General features: G+C 42.6%; 1 protein-coding gene across 1 annotated transcript in view; it reads right to left on the minus strand.

The window, feature by feature from the left end:
• Nucleotides 1–10,896: 10,896 nt before the first annotated feature.
• Nucleotides 10,897–19,772, minus strand: part of GFY (golgi associated olfactory signaling regulator) — a 77,588-nt gene continuing 68,712 nt past the window's right edge. Inside the window, exons 3-4 of the mRNA XM_040327639.1 lie at nt 15,846–16,016; nt 10,897–11,469 (exon numbers count right to left, since the gene is read on the minus strand). Coding sequence (XP_040183573.1) covers nt 11,261–11,469; nt 15,846–16,016 — 380 coding nt within the window. The 3' untranslated portion in view covers nt 10,897–11,260. The remainder of the gene's footprint in view (nt 11,470–15,845; nt 16,017–19,772) is intronic.

Raw genomic sequence — 19,772 nt, forward strand, 5'->3', positions numbered from 1 at the left:
AGCTGACCATTACACGGCATGTGTAAAATTAGGGCACCTTTTATAATGTGTAAATTTACACATTGAAACTAACAGAAGCGCACAGGGCGTAATCTACGGCGCACACACTTAATTTTGTGGATCGCCCTATCTCCCTCATTTGCATCTTTGCCTATCAAAACAGCGGCGTTTCTAGCGTAATTTGCGCACAGAAAAGCGCCGGTGTAATTATTTTAGGTAGGACGGAAAAACAGGATTTTAAGGCGTATCTCGTTTTGAGGATCAGGCGCAAATATACGCGCCGTGTAAATTTCAATTACGCCGCGTATCTCGAGTTAAGTCGGCGCATTTGCTTTGTGGATCTGCCCCATAAATCTTCAGATAGGAGATGCCAAGTGGTTAGAGAATATAATCTCTTTATATCCATGTCTACTGGTTATATCATAGGCACATATATCTTAAAGGGACATACATCGGGGCTAAATAGCCATTTGGCCGTCTTTTGTGGAAGGGGCATGACCGAAAAAAGGTCTGCCAATCGTCACCTGATCAGCTGCTCCTCCTGAGCTCTTCAGTTTGTTTTTTGTTCAGCTGTTAGTGTGCACCAGGCTTAAAGAGTAACTATAACAATGGCTGGTGACTACTAGGGATAAGAAAAGCAAATAGCCGTGGAGAGGAAGAACACAGCAGCAGGAGAGGATGGTGGCAGGAGATGATGGCGGCAGGAGAGACAGCACAGAGGGAGACAGCGACAGGGGAAGATGGCAGCAGGAGAGACGGCATCGGGAGAGACGGTACTGGGAGAGACAGCTCTCCCAGAGCACATGTTGAGGGCATGTGGCCTGGTACGGTTAAGGAGGGGTGGCGCTCACTCATCCCCCCTCCCTTCCTGACCTCCAGGCTTCATGCTCGGATAAGGGTCAGGTATGGATTTGGGGGGGGGGCCCACACCAATTTTTTAAAATTTTGGCCTGCTATATACTGGGGGGGGGGGGTGTCAATATATTACAGCCGTGAGCAAGTTTAATTGCCATTTTTTTTCCTTTGCGACACTTTACAGGCAGAATAAGGGGACCCCCCAGGTAGCATATTTAACCACTTCTATACAGGGCACTTATACACCTTCCCGCCCAGACCAATTTTTAGCTTTCAGCACTGTTGCACTTTGAATGACAATTGCGCGGTCATGCTACACTGTACCCAAACTAAATTTTTATCATTTTGTACCCACAAATAGAGCTTTCTTTTGGTGGTATTTGATCACCTCTGGGATATTTATTTTCTGCAAAAAAAATAAAAAAATGACCGAAAATTTCAAAAAAATAAGTTTTTTTCGTTTGTTATAAAACATTGTAAATAATTAAGTTTTCTCCTTCACTGATGGGCACTGATGGTACTGAACTGACGGGCACTGATGGGCACTGATGAGGTGGCACTGATGTGGTGGCATTGATGGGCACTAATATGCGGCACTGATGGGTGGCACGGATGGGCACTGATAGGCGGCACGGATAGGCAGCATGGATGGGCTTGGATAGGCGGCACGGATGGGCACGGATAGGTGGCACAGATAGGCACAGATATGCGGCATGGATGGGCACTGATGGGTGGCACAGATGGGCATAGATGGGCACTATTGTATGTGTTGTACTAATGGGTGCCAATCAGAGCCAAAAAATGCCTGCCAATCAGTGATGCCCATTGTGGGCACTGATTAGCATCCATTGGGGCACTGATTGGCATCCATTTTTTGTGTCCTCCTCATCCCTGGTGGTCTAGGGTGGCATCCTTTTTTTTTTTAATCCCTGGTGGTCTATATGGCCATCCCTGGTGGTCCAGTGGGCATCCTCGGGGGGGGGGCTGTGCTGATAATCGATCAGCACAAACCCCCCCCCCTGTCACAGGAGCAGCCGATCGACTCTCCTCTACTCGCGTCTGACGCGTGTGAGGAAAAGCTGATTACCGGCTTTTCCTATTTACATCGTGATCAGCCGTAATTGGACACGGCTAATCATGTGGTAAAGAGTCTCCGTGAGAGACTCTTTACCTTGATCGGTGTTGCAGGGTGTCCCCGGGGCGTCCAGTCAGGATTCTACAACCACTTTGCCGACGTCAATATGTCATTGGCGGGCGGCAAGTGGTTAAAGGAATTTTCCATTTTTATTGTTTCACTTTAAGCGTCATTAAAATCACTGCTCCTTTAACCGCTTAAGTACTGAAAGGATTTGCCCCCTTAATGATCAGAGCACTTTTTACAATTTGCCACTGCGGTAAATGCGCAGTCATGCAATGCTGTACCCAAACAAAATTTGCATTTTGTTTTTCCCACAAGTAGAGCTATCTTTTGATGGTATTTGACCACCTCTGGAATTTTTATTTTTTTGCGATATAATCAAACTTTTTTGTTATTAAAATATATCCAATAAACTCAATTTTAGTCATATATTTAGGCCAAAATGTATTCAGCCACATGTCTTGGGTAAAAAAAAGTACAATAAGCGTATATTTATTGGTTTGCGCAAAAGTTATAGCTTCTACAAACTATGGTACATTTTCTGGAATTTACACCGCTTTTAGTTTTTGACTGCTTATCTCATTTCTTGAGGTGCTAAAATGGCAGGGCAGTACAACCCCCAAATTACCACATTTTGGAAAGTAGACGCCTCAAGGAAATTACTGAGAGGCTTGTTGAACCCATCGAATACTTTTTTTATTTTTTGTGATTTAAAAAATGACAAAAAAATTTTGGCCCGTATTTACAAAGCACTTACGCCGACGTATCTCGAGATACGCCGCTTAAGTGTAACTATGCGCCGTCGTATCTGTGCGCCATGCCCACAATCTGAGATACGCCTAAAAATAGGCTTCCTACGACCGACGTAACTTGCCTACGCCGTCGTATCGTGGGCGCATATTTACGCTGGGCGCATTTGCCGCTCCCATTGATTTTCTATGCACATATGCAAATGAGAGAGATACGCCGATTCACGAATGTACTTGGGCCGGTGCATTTAAGGGGAACACCACCCCAATTTTTTTTTTTAAAAAATGGCGTGGAGTTCCCCCAAAAATCCACACCAGACCCCTTATCCGAGCACGTTAACCTGGCCGGCCGCAGAAAAGAGGGGGGGACAGAGTGCGGCCCCCCCTCTCCTGAACCGTACCAGGCCACATGCCCTCAACATGGGGAAAATGTCCCCATGTTGATGGGGACAAGGGCCTCAGCCCCACAACCCCTGCCCAGTGGTTGTGGGGGTCTGCGGGCGGGGGGCTTATCAGAATCTGGAAGACCCCCTTTAACAAAGGGGACCCTCGATCCTGGCCCCCCCCCCTATGTGAATTGGTAATGGGGGTACATTGTACCCCTACCATTTCACAAAGGAAGTGTAAATAGTTGTAAAAAACACACACTCCATAGAAAAAAGTCCAAATGTCCAAAAGTCCAAATGTTCGAGTCCCACTTTAACAGGGTTCTAAAGTTCACACGAACATTTGGTGTGGTCGCAAGTTCTGGTGCGAACCGAACAGGGGGGTGTTCGGCTCATCCCTACTCCACAGCCCTTAAAGCATCTGACCACACCAAGATCTGTGTGATCACATTTTTTCCCACTAGCGCTGTTTATATCTGGCGACACCGAAGTCGTGAAATGCTCATAGCTTCTGGTTTCTTAGGTCATAGAGATGATTGGAGCCATTCTAGTCTCCTATCAGCTCTATGGTCAGCTGGCGGAACCATCGGCTGCAATCTCGAGTTCCCTAGTGGGACAGGAGAGCCAGATAAAACCATGGAAGACGTCATGAGGGGGGTGACAACGTTACCTCCCACCGCTTGTAAAAAAAAGTCTAGTGCCCATTTAGCCACTAGGATTGCTTTTACATGAAAGCTGACTGACGGCTGAAAAAGATGATACCTAAACCTGCAGGCATCATTCTGGTATAACCACTCAAAGTCCAGCAATATACCTGTACATCGCTGGTCCTTGTTGGGCATACATTGTAATGTTCTTTTTTTTTTCCATGCAGCCTGTGGGTTAAATGAAAAAAGAGGACATAACAGATTCCTCCATTCACATTGATCGATCAGTGGTTTGCCCACCATTACAATACCGCCATGCATCCACCCACTTCTAATGATGAACATGCATTCAGCATTATTTTTCATTCAGCCCATGGGCTGAACAAAAAAAAGAAGCTAACAGATTTCTCCATTCACATTGATCGATGTGGATGAATAAATCTCTGCCAAGAAAATAAAATGATGTGCCGAAGCGTAGGGGCAATCCGCCACTAATGACCACCCCTGCCCCTATGCTTAAGCATTTATGCTCTATTTTTAACTATGGTGGTGAAATCACCTCCTACAGCGCTGGAGTTGCTGATTTACGTATTGTGAAAGCAAACCCTGTCGCTGTCAAAATAAAAAAAAAAGTGCTGCAGCTGAATGGCGTACCTTCAAAGCAAACAATGGTAGCAATAAATCACAGTATCAATAAAACATTAACTCAATAAAACAACTTTTGTTATTGAAGTCTGTGCCAAAAAAAGAGTAAAAAATATATGCCGTTATATATGTTCGAGGCAATCCACCCCTAATATCTACCCCTGCCCCGTTTTGGCATATATGCTCTTTTCTTTTAACTGTGGTGGTGAAATCACCTCCTAGAGTGCTGGAGTCATGGATTTATGTATTGTGAGAGTGAACCCTTTTGCTGTCAAAATAAATTAACCTGTGCTGAAGCTGAATGGCGTACCTGCAAAGCAAATAATGGTTAACAATAAAACATAGTAACATTACAGTATAAAAGTGCAAATCAAAGACGATAAAACACAGTAATAATAAAACATTACAGTTAAGCATAAAATACAGTGATACAGAGCAGAACAATAGAGAGAGAACAATAGAGAGAGAAGAACAATAAAACTACAACTATTTCCGGCTTTTAAATTTCTTTATTATGGGTTTTGTTTCTTTTTTTTTTTTTTTTTACACTTTTATTGAAACTATACATGTTCCAGCTTAGGGTCTCTCAAAACGTGATGGCATCTAACACCTTTCGGGACCCTGTGTAAGTGTGCCGTGCTGTACCCTATGCTAATACTCAACTAGTGTATGGTAGCGATGGAAACAGTCGCAGATGCAGAGACCAGGTTGGTCAGGACAGGAGGGACAATAAAAGCGGGTGTTATTCATATATCCGTGTTTTCTAAAGACACAACATCTTCTTTGGGGTGTTTTTTTGGGTAGAGGTACCACGGAGGACATTCGAAAAATGCCTCTCATACAGCTGGTTCACTGTATTTGCATTGGAAAGTTGGGCCACAGCACCATCTGGAAACAGATAGGCTGTGATGATCTCTTCCTGGAATTTTACAAAGGATCCAGTTCATCCTGACACTTTGTATAGCACATAAGCGTTCAGCAGAGCCAATTGAAATAAGTATACAGACACTTTTTTATACCAGTGTCTGGCCTTATGGGCAACTAAGTACCGCACCATCATCTGGTCATTGAAGTCCACCCCTCTAATGTTAAGGTTGTATTCATGGACACAGAGGGGCTTCTCAACAACAACAGTGGCCGTTGGAATTTGGACTGTCGTATCTGCATGAATGGAGGACAGAAAGAAAACATTTTGTTTGTCCCTCCACTTCACTGCAAGCAATTTTTTTTTACACTTCAAGCAGGCTCTCTCCCCCCATCTAAGTTGGGAATCTACAAGCCCTTGTGGAAGCCCCGGCGATTAGATCGCACAGTGCCACATGCACCAATTCCAGAATTAAAAAGGTGACTAAAAAGTGGCACGCTTGTGTAATATTTGTCCACGTACAAGTGGTAACCCTTTCCAAATAAGGGTGACACCAAGTGCCAAACAGTCTTACCGCTGCTCCCTATGTAGTTTAGGCAGTTGGGGGGCTCCAAATGACTATCTTTTCCCTTGTAAACCATAAAAATAGGATTTTTTAATACAGCTTACCTGTAAAATCCTTTTCTTGGGAATACATCACGGGACACAGAGCCTTAATTACTTAATGGGTTATGTAGTCGCCACAGGTGATTTGACACTGGTTAACCCAATTAGAATTGAGTTCCTCCCTCAAAGGGGAACGCCGCCAAGTATCTTTTGCAAGAAACCTCGGCCTCCCAATGTGTACCTGCAGGAGATTCAAGCGGGATGCTTGCTGAACAGAGTCCATAATCGCATCAATCGCAAAACACAAGGCCTTAGGAAGGCCCTTATAAACCTCAATCTCCTCTGTAGGGAGGAGGTTAATCATCTGCTTCATTTGTTCCTTGAGGAACTGACATACCAATTGCTGCAACTGCAGGTTGCTCTACAGCACCAGCAATAGAGGAGGAGGCTTTCAATAGGGATTGCAGCTGGTTATCAGTTGGATCCTTAAAAGCCCTGAGCATTGTCTATAGGACAGGTCATGCTTTTGTTTGCACAAGAAATAGCTACATTATAGCAGGTACCCCCCATTTCTTAGTGAAACCTTCCTCCATAGGATAAAGGAGGGAAAAACTGCTTAGGAGGAGAAACCATTTATCTAGGTGAACCCAGTCATCATACATCAGTTTATCCAGCAAGGGATGAACTGGAAAGGAGCATGCAGCCTGTGGGGATTTCCGAGATCTCAAAGAGAACACAGGACAGAGAGGCTTCAACAGGAGGCAATTTGGAACCAGGAATGATGGCCGAGGGGGACATGTTCGGTCAGCCCGGGGAGTCTGTTTAGTTTCACATGTTCTTACAAGGAAGCACGTGGCAGGTTATGAAGGGTGGGGGGTCCACAGTGACATGGGTGGCATGTTGGACAGGGGGTTGCCTGTGGGCGTTGGGCAGTTAGCCTGCCCCCTGGGATGGTGGGGGAGTTGCCGGGGGGTTGTGGTTTTTGGGCCCTGGGTTGCAGGGTTATACAAGGGGGCCCCCAACTGGTGGCGCTGTGGGTTTGCGGTTATACAAGTAGGATGGGGGCGGGGGTATCCTGCAGCTTGGGGTACCTCTCCGCCGCTATGTCGGGGGGGGGGGGGCGTAGGTGAGTGTGACAGCAGGAGGCAGAGGAGAGAATAAGGGGGGTGGCAGCAAAGTCAGACTTGCCATCGTTTAGGAGTGGGAAGTTAGCATTTGTTGGGGGGACCGTTGGTGCACCTGACGCAGTTGGTACAGTACGAGAGCTGTGAGGGTGAGTATGTGGAGAGGTGAGCATTACTCCCCTTGGGAGAAAGAAAAAGTGGGTTAGGACAGGCCTGGTGGACAATTATATAAGATACCGTTTAACCCGCAGACATTTGTGCATTGGCTGCAGGAGTTCGCTATCGGGTCCTGTGTCACAGGTGAGTATTACCCAGAGCATTGCTTGACATTGTTGGTGATATGTTATGCAAAAGGGGGCGGTTTGATGGCGGATCCAGTGGGAGTAAAGCGGAAATCGGCCTTTGGATGCGATTCTAGGTCTTCAACACGGGCCTTTAATCAGTTTTTGCAAGGGGGCGCCTGACTCTAGACTGCCGGTGAGAAGGGTGTATGGAGGGGTGTGCGGGCAATCGAACGGGGGACTGCTGTACGTTTGGGGGTTTGGCGTTTTTTCAGCACAGGGGGCCTTGGATGCGGATGCACTGTTCCCCCCCCCCCCCCTAGCCAATGTGGTAAAAAATGGCATGCTGGGGAGTTGGGTAGCAAGAGGGATAGTATAGGCAGTTTTTTCCAAAATGGGGATCACGTTTGTCCTATGGGTTTTTCGGAGGGTTGTAGGAAACCGGGTTACCAACCTGAAGTACCGGCTAGTGCGGGGACATTGCAGTAGTTTCTGCTGTATCCGGGGTAGTTTCGGATACATTTAAAAAAAATGGCGCGGGGACAATTTTACGGTTAAGCCGGTGGGGGGTTTGCAGGCTCACCGCTAAGGGGGAGGTGCCTGAGTTTTGTCTTATGCACCACCTCTGTCTCAAAAAGGGGGGTCTGTTGTCATTTTGTAGACCCAAGGCTGTCTTACACTTGCTTTGACTCTGTGGGTGGGTAAGGCGCCATGTGTGCGGGGCATTTGCTTTTTGACACCCGGACAGCTTTCTGCAGCCAGTGTGCGTGTGGGGTATGACTTTTGGGGTTCAAGGTCTGCCCAGGGGTCGCTCTCTTTTCCTGTCTTGTTGGAAAGGGGTTGAGTTCTAGGGCATGAGTTGGTAGGGGCGTGTATGGCCTGTTTTTCGTCATCCACTGGTTACATGATTTACTGGGCAGGGGTGGCCTCCTTACGCTAGTGTGCATGTGGTTTATGTCCACGTCGTTGTTTATGTGGGGTACTTTTGGGGGCTGTTGGCAGCTGGTAAGACTGAGCGCCTTGTCACAGTGGTAAGTATCCCTGTACCTGGTTCAATAGGCATTGTTCTTTACTACGGAAAAGAGAGGGTCGTTGGCTGGGGGTCAAGGTAGAGAGTCTCAGGCTTGGGTCTATGAGGGATATGGGGTGGAGCTGGGCCCTTTGGGTGGTATAGTTTTGGTAGGCAAGTTGATTCACCTATTTGCATGGGTGGGATATCCCAATACACCTCATCAGCATGGGAGGGGAGTTATGGATGAGTTGGGAAGACAAAGGAACAAATAGTGGAGGGCCGGGCATGACAAGGTGGAAAGGAGAAGTCGGCAAAGGGTTAAGCTGGAAAGTTGAAGGGAAGGACTCAGGAGTAAAAGTTCTGAAGGGGGAGGAGCAGTATAAAAGGTGGGGGCGGGAGAATTTCAGGAGCAGTTGGGGAGAAATGACAGAAGGAGGCAGTTTCCCACCCACCCTCCCTATTGTTTTGTCTTGTGTGTTTTTCATTTGTTTTCTTTATTTTAGGATCACTGGATTTTGTTTTTCATTTGTTTTCTTTATTTTAGGATCACTGGATTTCGGGTTGTCATGGCAGTGGTGTAACGGCTGTGTCTTTGGTCTTTGATGGTGGCAGAAAACAGATGTGATGGAAGTGGTGGGGGGCTCATCCGTGGTATGGGCCCCTTTGGGGTATTCCAGTGGAACGGTGTCTGCTGGAATATGGTATTGGTTGCACTGCGGAAAAGGGGTTGTCTCTGAGCTGGATACGGCTGGAGGCCTGGTATGGTAAAAAGGTCCCGCATTGTGGTGGTGGAAAATGTTAAGTTCGGGGTGCCGTCAAAGACCAACAGGCTGTGTGTTTAAAGTTGTTGTTACAAAAGGTTATTTGGAAATTATTAAAATACTTTGGTTAATAAAAAGGCTGCCATGGCCATTTATACTCCAAACTCTTGTCTGGTCTTATCATTTGATGGTGGCAGGGGAATGTAAATGTGGGGAGTTGTGGGGTTTAAATTGGTGGTAAGAAGTTGGGGATATTGGACTACTATCTTGACTACACTGGTCAGGGAAATGTGCCAGTCAAGACTGTATAGTCTAACATCTGATGAAGCCAAGGGGCACAAACCTAGGTTGGGAGAAAGCAGGGCCTCTGAGGACTTGTATGTGCTTTTAAACATTTGTTTTTCATTTTGCATTGTATTACAGGTAACACCATCTGCCTCATTCTAAACTGCAGCTTGTGTTTACTGTTTATTATGGATTTTTTGGGTCATATGCTCTGAAGCAAGCACCAGCATTAATACCATCACATCTGTAAATCACAGATGGGGATAGCATGCATATGTTTGTGTTTTTTTTATAGGGTAAAATCTATAGCTGTGAATTGAGAGCATCCTATTAATGAGAATTTCTGACACAAACATACAGTGTCTGGCAAAAGAAAATAACTGTTATCAATAGCATTATAATATTAGTTGTAGGAAGCAGTGATTTCAACTGGTTTAATGTATTAAAAATAATAGAATGTTTATTAAGACCGTACAGTGTCAGCCTGTATGCTGTTCTATGCACATATGAATGCAGTAACTTTTCATGGATGTTCCATTCTCTTTGTCACCAACCACATGATTTATAATCAAAATCATGGAACCCAAATCCAGAATATTTTATCTAAGGACGTTGTTTTTGCAGAGAAAGGTGTTAGCTCCATATTGCTTAAAAGTGCGTTCCTGTGTGCTTTCAGTTCTGTTGCTAAGTCTACAAAATTGTCTAGAGTTATCTAAACAAAAAAAAAAAAACAGGATTTGTAAAGCTTTAATTTTACAGTCAAGCAGTCTTACACTCTAGTCATGGGGGCCAAATCTGAAAAAATGACCCTGATTACAGATAAACCTGTGTTGTAGTATTGTAGGTGTGTTATAGACATATAGGCCCGGATTCACATACATCGGCGCATATTTATGCAGGCGTAGCGTATCCAATATACGCTACGCCGACGCAGCGCACAGATGCAAGCACTGGATTCACAAAGCACTCGCCCCCAAATCTACGCTGGGTTTCCTCGGCGTAAGCCAGCGTAGGTGGAAGTGGGCGTGAGCCATGCTAATGAGGCGTGACCCCATGTAAATGATGCACATAAAGATACGAATAACGTACGGCGCATGCGCCGTCCCGTGGACGCAACCCAGTGCGCATGCGCAGAATCACGTCGGAACTACTCCCTAAGATACGGCGGATCACTGCCTACGACGTGAACGTAACCTACGCCCAGCCCTATTCACGTACTACGTAAACGATGTAAAATACGACGGCTCTGTTCCCTGGTCCATACCTTTGCAAGAGTTGCGCCTCCTATATGTGGAATAACTTTACGCCGGACGTACGCCTTACGCAAACCGCGTATATAATGCGCCGGCCGCAAGTAAGTTTGTGAATCAGCCTTTCTCCCTCAATTGCATATGTGCATAGAAAATCAATGGGAGCGCCCCTTGTGGCCAGCGTAAATATGCGCCCACGATACGCCGGCGTAGGAAAGTTACGTCGGTCGTATGCAGCCTATTTTCAGGCGTATCTCAGATTGTGGGCACGGCGCATAGATACAACGGTGCATAGATAGACTTACACGGCGTATCTCGAGATATGTCGGCGTAAGTGCTTTGTGAATCCGGACCATAATCTTTTAATAAGATAGGTGGCACACAGATGCTAAAGTTATTGTGATATATGACTGACCAAACATATAGCAAAACATGACTGACCAAACATTGTGAACAGTTTACTAACACATTAGAGTTTATGTTAATTACATAGATTCTGCAGACTCTGAGAAGAAAATGTGGTTGCCCTTTTGAGTTTTTTTATTTTGTTCTAACACCTTCTTTTTATTCCACTCAAGACTGAAAGTCCAGTTCTCCTTAATGCTTTCCAAAAAAAAGATAGTTTCTAAAATACCTTCCAAAAACAAGACAGACTTCTATGGGTATTTCATAGTCCCCATCTGTATGGCTTGGTGAAGGTGGTCATTGGGTGAAGTGTTATTTGAGGGTTCTATGATGTAATCTCCTTTGGATTCAGTTGTTTCTGTTTTATGGCATTTGTGTTGCGGGGTGGGATATGGGGTTATATCCGTATCTCTGAAGGAGAAGAAGTCAAGATGGTCCACTGGTGTGTCCAGATGTAGCACTGGAAAAAAGGACAGTTAACAGAGTTAAAAAATGTTACACCTATTTGAGGTGGGGGTGTGCTTCAATAATACTAAACCGTTAAAGGTAAAGTGCTCAGGGCATATGTTACACAGTACTTTTCACAATCATTCCTTTTTTTTATATTTTCTTGTACATACAATTTTCTCCTCTGTCCTTATATGTTTCTCAGCAAACACAGCACAGTTTACAAAGTGGAGCTCATTAAATCCTTTAAAGGCTAACATTCCGCGTTTTTTTTCGAGAGAGTTAAAGGGCAGGAGGCACCTTGTGCTTGGCTTTATTTAAGGTTTGCTTTATGGTGATAATTAGTAACCCCAACAACAGGAATCCAGCTTTAAACTCATTAAAAGCCTGCTATTTTGGTCTGTTGGCCATAGGAGTAGTTTTGATCTTGGCATAGGTTTAGGTTAGTGTTTTTCACCATTATTTAATAGGAATGTCTATTCTTAGAGCTGCTTTTTTCTAGGCTAGTGTTGTAATATGTGTTTTGGCATCAAAAATAACATTGCTTTTTAATTATTGGACAGCTATCTTAAAATCTTGCTGAATATACATATCACTATTTATGTTTTTTATAAGCTATCATTTTTAAAAGGATTGTTTTGTGCCTTTTATGTAGTTTTGTTTTCATATTTTTGCTTTTTGTCACCGAATAGCAGCAATGGGTAACCTGTAAGAAACAATGCACAATGCACTAAAGTTGCAATTACTAAATGTCAATATAGTAATATTTTGATCCAGGGAGTTTTATATAATAGCACTTTAACCACTTAAGGACCTTGCCTGTTTTTCAGATTTGGTGTTTACAAGATTAAAACATTTTTTTTTGCTAGAAAATTACTTAAAACCCCCAAACATATATATATATATGTATATATATATATATATATTTAACACCCTAGAGAATAAAATGGCGGTCTTTGCAATACTTTTTGTCACACCGTATTTGCGCAGCGGTCTTACAAGCGCACTTTTTTGGGAAAAAAAACACTTTTTTTAATTAAAAAATAAGACAACAGTAAAGTTAGCCCAATTTTTTTTTATATTGTGAAAGATAATGTTATGCCAAGTAAAATGATACCCAACATGTCACGCTTCAAAATTACACCTGCTCGTGGAATGGCGTCAAACTTTTACCCGTAAAAATCTCCAATGGTGGACGTTTAAAAAATTATATAGGTTGCATCTTTTGAGTTACAGAGGAGGTCTAATGCCGCATACACACCATCACTTTATGTGATGAAAAAAAACGACACTTTCTGTGAAGTAAAAAATGACGTTTTTGAAACTTCAATTTTCAAAGACAAAGTTGCCTACACACCATCGTTTTTCTCACAATGATCTTGCAAAGTGAGGTTACGTTCCACCACGTTTTACCATTGAAGCTTGCTTCATAAGTAGCTTCTGGGCATGCGTGGATGAAAAAACTTCTTAGAAAACGACGTTTTTTGCTACACACGGTCAATTTCTGTGAAGTAAAAATTGCACTTTTGAAAAACGACACATAAAATTGAAGCATGCTTCAATTTTTTTTGGTCGTTTTTTACAAGACATAAAACGACGTTTTCCCCCACACACAGTCAATTAAAGTGACGTTTTTAAAAACGTCATTTTTTTTCATCACATAAAGTGATGGTGTGTACGCGGCATAAGGCTAGAATTATTGCTATCGTTCTAATGATCGTGGTGATACCTCACTTGTGTGGTTTGAACACCGTTTTCATATGCGGGCGCTACTCACATATGCGTTTGTTTCTGCGAGCGAGCTCGTCGGGACGGGGCACTTTAAAAAAATGTTGGTTTGTTTTCTTATTTATTTTTATTTATTTTATGAATTTTTACACTAAAAAACATATTTGACGTATTTGACGTTTTTTACGAACGGCGCATGCGCCGTCCATGAAAGAATCCCAGGGCGCATGCTCGAAATTACGCCGCAAATCGTCAATGCTTTAGACGTGAACGTAACTTACGTACAGCCCTATTCGCGAACGACTTACGCAAACGACGGAAAATTTGACGCTGGCCCGACGTCCATACTTAACATAGGATACGCCTCATATAGCAGGGGTAGCCGGAAAAAGCCTAACGTAAACTACGTAAAAAAATGCGTGGGGCGGACGTACGTTTCTGAATCGGCGTATCTACCTAATTAGCATATTCCTCTCGTAAATCGACGGAAGCGCCACCTAGCGGCCAGCATAAATATGCAACTAAGATACGACGGGCGTAAGAGACTTACACCAGTCGGATCTTAGCCAAATTTCTGCGTATCTTGCTTTCTGAATACAGAAAGAAGATACGCCGACGTAAATTCTTTCTGAATTTAGCCCATGGTGTTTACAAGATTAAAACATTTTTTTTTGCATTTTTCTTTTTCTATCGTGTAGCAAAACCCCCATCAATTTTCCAGGGGGTGGGGGAGTCTGTTTGTTCTGGAAAGTTCCTAAACCCCCCAATTGTAATTTTTTTTTAACCACTTGCCGACTGATGCACGCTGATATACTGTATGTCGGCAGAATGGCAGCGGTAGGCAAATGGGCGTACCTGTACAACCCCTTTAAGAATGCGTGCGCCCACCGCACTCCCCGTGACCATGCCCGCGGGACCCGCGGACTCAATGTCTGCTGGTGTCCTGCGATCGGGTCACAGAGAGGCAGAACGGGGGGATGTCTGTGTGAACAAGGCATTTCCATGTTCTGCCTAGTGACAGGACACTGATCGCATGATCCCTGTAATCGGGAGCAGCGATCAGTGTTGTGTCACAGTAAGCTCTGTCCCTCACTCCCTAGGACACACTTAACCCCTTCCTAGCCTCCTAGTGGTTAACCTCTTCACTGCCAGTCACTTTAATACAGTAATCAGTGCATTTTTATAGCACTGATCGCTGTATAAATGTCAATGGTCCCAAAATCGTATAAAAAAAAATGCCATTAAACTATCCCCTATTTTGTATACGCTATAACTTTTGCGCAAACCAATCAAACGATTATTGTCATTTTGTTTTACTAGAAATATGTAGAAGAATACGTATCGGCCTAAACTGAGGAAAAAACTTTTTTTTAATATATTTTTGGGGGATATTTATTATAGCAAAAAGTAAAAAAATATTGCTTTTTTTTTTCAAAATTGTCGCTCTATTTTTGTTTATAGTGAAAAAAAAAAAAAACGCAGAGGTGATCAAATACCACCGAAAGAAAGCTCTATTTGTGGGAAAAAAAGGATGTCAATTTGTTTGGGAACCATGTTGCATGACCGCGCAGTCGTCAGTTAAAGCGACGCAGTGCCAAATCGCAAAAAAATGGCCCAGTCAGTGGGCAGCCAAATGCTTCGGGGCTGAAGTGGTTAAAGCAGAACTCTGGGTAAAAACTTTTTTCTATTGTCTTTGTTGCTGATCTCCTACCTTCACCAACTATGCCATCCATCTTCTTCTGAGCTTTGTAGTTTCTCTCTAATAGCCTGATGATTTTGGAGAAAGACTGTTACTGCCCTGTGATATCCTGTGGTGGCTGCTATTCCTCCTGTACTCCCAGCCACTGATCTTGGCACATTTCATTTGTAGTTCTCTACAGCAAGCAGAGACTTGTACTTCCCATGGATGTGGTGTCCTCCTCCTCTTCTCCTTCCAGCACCGCCCCCAACCCCCCCGCCATCTCTCAGTGGCAGAGAGCAGGGATTGTTATAAGACACCAACCGGGTGACAGAGCAGAGATCCCTGGCATTGGAACAGTGTGTTGTCTATCACAAAGCCGGTCCAGGAGGTGGGATGTTACACAGCGATCAGTATTTCACAAGATCTGTCACAGCTGGAGATCTTTGCTCTGTCATCTGGCTGGTGTGTTCTAATGACCCCTACTGCACATATGGACACTGATAAGGCTGCCTATATGGACACTGATGGGCACAGATAAGCTGCACTGGTGGGCACTGATGAGACTGAACTTATGGGCATTGATGGGCACAGATATGCTGCACTGATAAGCTGCACTAGTGAGCACAGATGAGACCGCACTGATGGGCACAGATAGGCTGCACTGATGAGACCGCACTGATAGGCATAGATAGGTTGCACTGGCAGGCACAGTTGAGATTGTACTGATGGGCAAAAATCAGGGATATTTGGGAGCTGTGTGTAGTCATATTCACACAAAAGATCTATTGGAGGTTGGATTGTGTTTTTACGTTGTATTGCCATTTAATTGCTATGGTTAGCCCAACAGCTGAACGAAGAAATCATTTGGTAATTTCTGCTCAGAGATGTATCTAAGTGTAGTTTGCAAAAAATAAATAAAACTTAGACACACATTAAAACAGAACTAGTTCATGCTGCACAAAATCTTTCAGTTGACATACCTGGATCCTCAAAACCTTCTCCATAGAGTCTGTGGTGAGAAAACATGTCTTCTTTATGTTGTCGAATGTATACACAATAGATGATAATAAGAAGACAAGCTAGAACACCAGCCATTCCAAGGAACAATGCAAGAAGTTTGTGAGCAACAAGATACTTTTTAATTCTGGAATCTAACAAACAAAAGAGGGGGTTAGAATAAATATGTTTTACTTAGGCATAAATATGCTTAAAGTGAATGTAAACCCATTTTTTTATGTCACAATGTAGAGTATAAGATTTCCTATCATCTGTGCCCAGTCTTGCCACACAGAGTTAATCCAGCTCTGAGCAATCCTCTTTTATTGTTCAGTGAAAATTAACAGACTTCCAGATAAAACCCTGTCTAAATACAAAGTCCTTTCCTCTCTCCTTGCTTTGAGTGACAGGTTATTTACATATCTAGCTTGGACATGTTGATCATTTGTTATGTTATGTTTATCATAATATGAGGTGATCCACAGTATAAAAAGTGAGAAATCCACCCCTCCCCCACATAACACATCCTGGTAATATACAATGACCTGTGGATCACCTCATATTATGATAAACATAACATAACATATGATCAACGTGTCCAAGCTAGATATGTAAATAACCTGTCACTCAAAGCAAGGAGAGAGGAAACGACTTTTTATTTAGACAGGGTTTTATCTGGAAGTCTGTTAATTTTCACTGAACAATAAAAGAGGATTGCTCAGAGCTGGATTAACTCTGTGTGGCAAGACTGGGCACAGATGATAGGAAATCTTATACTCTACATTGTGACAGCATATTTTTATTTAAATAACAAACATGTTATACTTACCTCCACTGTGCAGCTTGTTTTGCACAGTGTGGCCCTGATCCACATTTTCTGGGGTCCCCCGGCGGTTGTCTGGGCTCCTCCCTGCATCAGCTAACCCCCCTGGGAAGCGCTTTCCCAAGAGGGTTACCTTGCGGGCACGCTCCAGAGTCCTGTATCCAGCGCCCATAGCCACCGACTACAGGACTCGGCCCCGCCCCCAGACCCACATGTCATTGGAGTTGATTGACAGCAGCGCTAACCAATGGCTGCGCTTCTATCAATCTATCCAATGAAGAGTCGAGAAGACCGGGCCGACATCAAGCGCTTTCTCAAAGTAGGACTTTCGAGGGCTCAGGTAAGTAAACCGGGGGCTGGGGTGCCTGCAATCACCAAATGTTTTTTCCCCTTCATGCATAGGATGCATGAAGGTGAACAAACATGAACCTTTACCCTTTAAATAAGACAAAACAGTTCAACTAAGAATCTTTTCTTGATTCTTGCCAGGTATATAAAATAGATTCAACAAAATACTGAGAGTGAGTGGTAGCTGAACCAATTTGAATACTATTGTATTTAAACCCACGAAACTGAATAAGCCTAGGCTACATATATAGGAAAGAATTACAGGCTTCTATTACCTTTCTTACCTGAGGTGGCTTCTTATTGTAAATAGGAGCCATCAAATGCCTTCATAGACATATAGATAACATACAGTATGTATAATATGACAATAATATATATATTATATAATTATAATATATAAAAGTATGTTAAAATAAAGCAAAATAAATCATAAAAATATAAATCATATAAAAAGGACAAAAAGGAATATGGATTTCTATATATCCTTATATATTGCAAATACATATACACAAAATAGCAGCTGATAATGTCATTTTAGGTATTAGATCATATATTTTTAGGTATGACCATATACAGTATATATTAATTATGGACAGAGCTTTTTTTTTCAGAAAATAGGTGCAGGAACTCAACCACGACCCTGTTCAGATTTCACAAACAGTAGAAGGGTCTTAAAGGGGCATTAAATACCAGGATTGCATTACATACAGAATTACACACAGAGTGCAGAGCTGTCACTTGTAAACACAGAAACCAGACTTCTGTGTTTACAAGTGATTGTGGTGAGCAGCACCAAAGGGTCTGAGCCAGAGGTGGTGGAACTGAGTTCCCCCAAGTTCCCCCTGAAAAAAAGCCCTGATTATGGACATGGATTTACTACAAATTGCCTATAGGTTCTTGGCCACAGTATTTACTATACATATTGGGACATGTGTTTACAAAATGAAATTGTCACCTATATATGTGTGATTGGGATATATAGTGAACATTGCATTCTTTTTATCATACATAGTTACAAAAAATCCCTTCCTGATCCCCCAAGAGGCAATCTTCTTTTTCCTAGATCAACGGGCAATCTTCTATTTCCTAGATCAACTTTACATATTAATAGTTGTATTATGTGTATTTAGAAAAGAATCTAGAACATTTTTTTTTAAATCTACTGCGCTGGCCAGAGCCAGCTCTTGAGGGGGTCTATTCCACATTTTCACAGCTCTTACTGTGAATACGGTAAGTATTTCTGTATTTTTGGAGATTAAATCTCTGTAACTATATATGTTATGATTGTTCAAAATTATTAAATAAATAATGATGTAAATAAATAAATATTTACATCATTATTTCTTTAATAATTTTCAACAATCATAACATATATACCGTATTTATCGGCGTATAACACGCATAGGCGTATAACACACACCCTAACTTTAAGAGGAAAGTTTCAGGAAAAAAACTATCCACAGACTTCTGCGTATAACACGCAGGCACAGTTTACCCTCTATTTTCAAGGTAAAAAAATAAGTGTTATACGCCAATAAATACAGTAGTTAAATCTGTTACCTTTTTTTGTTATGTGTATTATTTGTTTTTTAGTGAATCCACATGCTTTGTTTTAGCTATGTGCATCATTTGATTTTAAATGAGTTTTCTGATTGTTTATCTCTTATTCCTCCTCCTCATGCTTGCACATCCAGGCCCCGGATAGCTGTAATCATAACATGATTTCATTTAATGTTAGCTGTAAGCAAGAAATACATACAGGAAAGATAAAAACACTTAACTTCAACAGAGCAAAATTTCCAAGGATGAGGGCTGCTCTCCAGGACTTATGCCGCGTACACACCATCACTTTATGTGATGAAAAAAAACGACACTTTCTGTGAAGTAAAAAATGACGTTTTTGAAACTTCAATTTTCAAAGACGAAGTTGCCTACACACCATCGTTTTCTCACAACGATCTTGCAAAGTGAGGTTACGTTCCACCACGTTTTACCATTGAAGCTCGCTTCATAACTAGCTTCTGGGCATGCGTGGATGAAAAAACGTCTTAGAAAACGACGTTTTTTGCTACACACGGTCAATTTCTGTGAAGTAAAAAGTGCACTTTTGAAAAACGACACATAAAATTGAAGCATGCTTCAATTTTTTTTGGTCGTTTTTTACAAGACATAAAACGACGTTTTCCCCCACACACAGTCAATTAAAGTGACGTTTTTAAAAACGTCATTTTTTTTCATCACATAAAGTGATGGTGTGTACGCGGCATTAGACTGGGAGAGAATATTGGCATCGATAAACACAGAACAGAAATTGAATTCTTCAAAAAGACTGTTTGGGACCTCACTGCAAAGTATGTTCCCATGGGCAATAAGTTTAAAAGGCTAAAAATAAAACCTTTGTGGCTCACAGTCAATGTTAAAAAAGCTATAAACAATAAGAAAATAGCTTTTAAAAAATATAAAAATGGAGGAACACTAGTGTTGTTTAAATGTTACAAAGAATTTAACAGAATATGGTAAAAAGGAAATTAAGGATGCAAAAATTCAAAACGAACAACATATTGCAAAAGATAGTAGGACAAACCCCAAAAAAATCTTCAAATATATTAACCACTTAACGCCCGCCGCACGACTATTTACGTCCGCAAAATGGCACGGACAGGCAGATGGGCGTATATATACGTCCTTGCCTTCTAGCGGGTGGGGGTCCGATCGGGACCCCCCGCTGCGTGCGGCGGGC

Source organism: Rana temporaria, chromosome 10, assembly GCF_905171775.1.
Source record: "Rana temporaria chromosome 10, aRanTem1.1, whole genome shotgun sequence".
Lineage (NCBI taxonomy): Eukaryota > Metazoa > Chordata > Amphibia > Anura > Ranidae > Rana > Rana temporaria.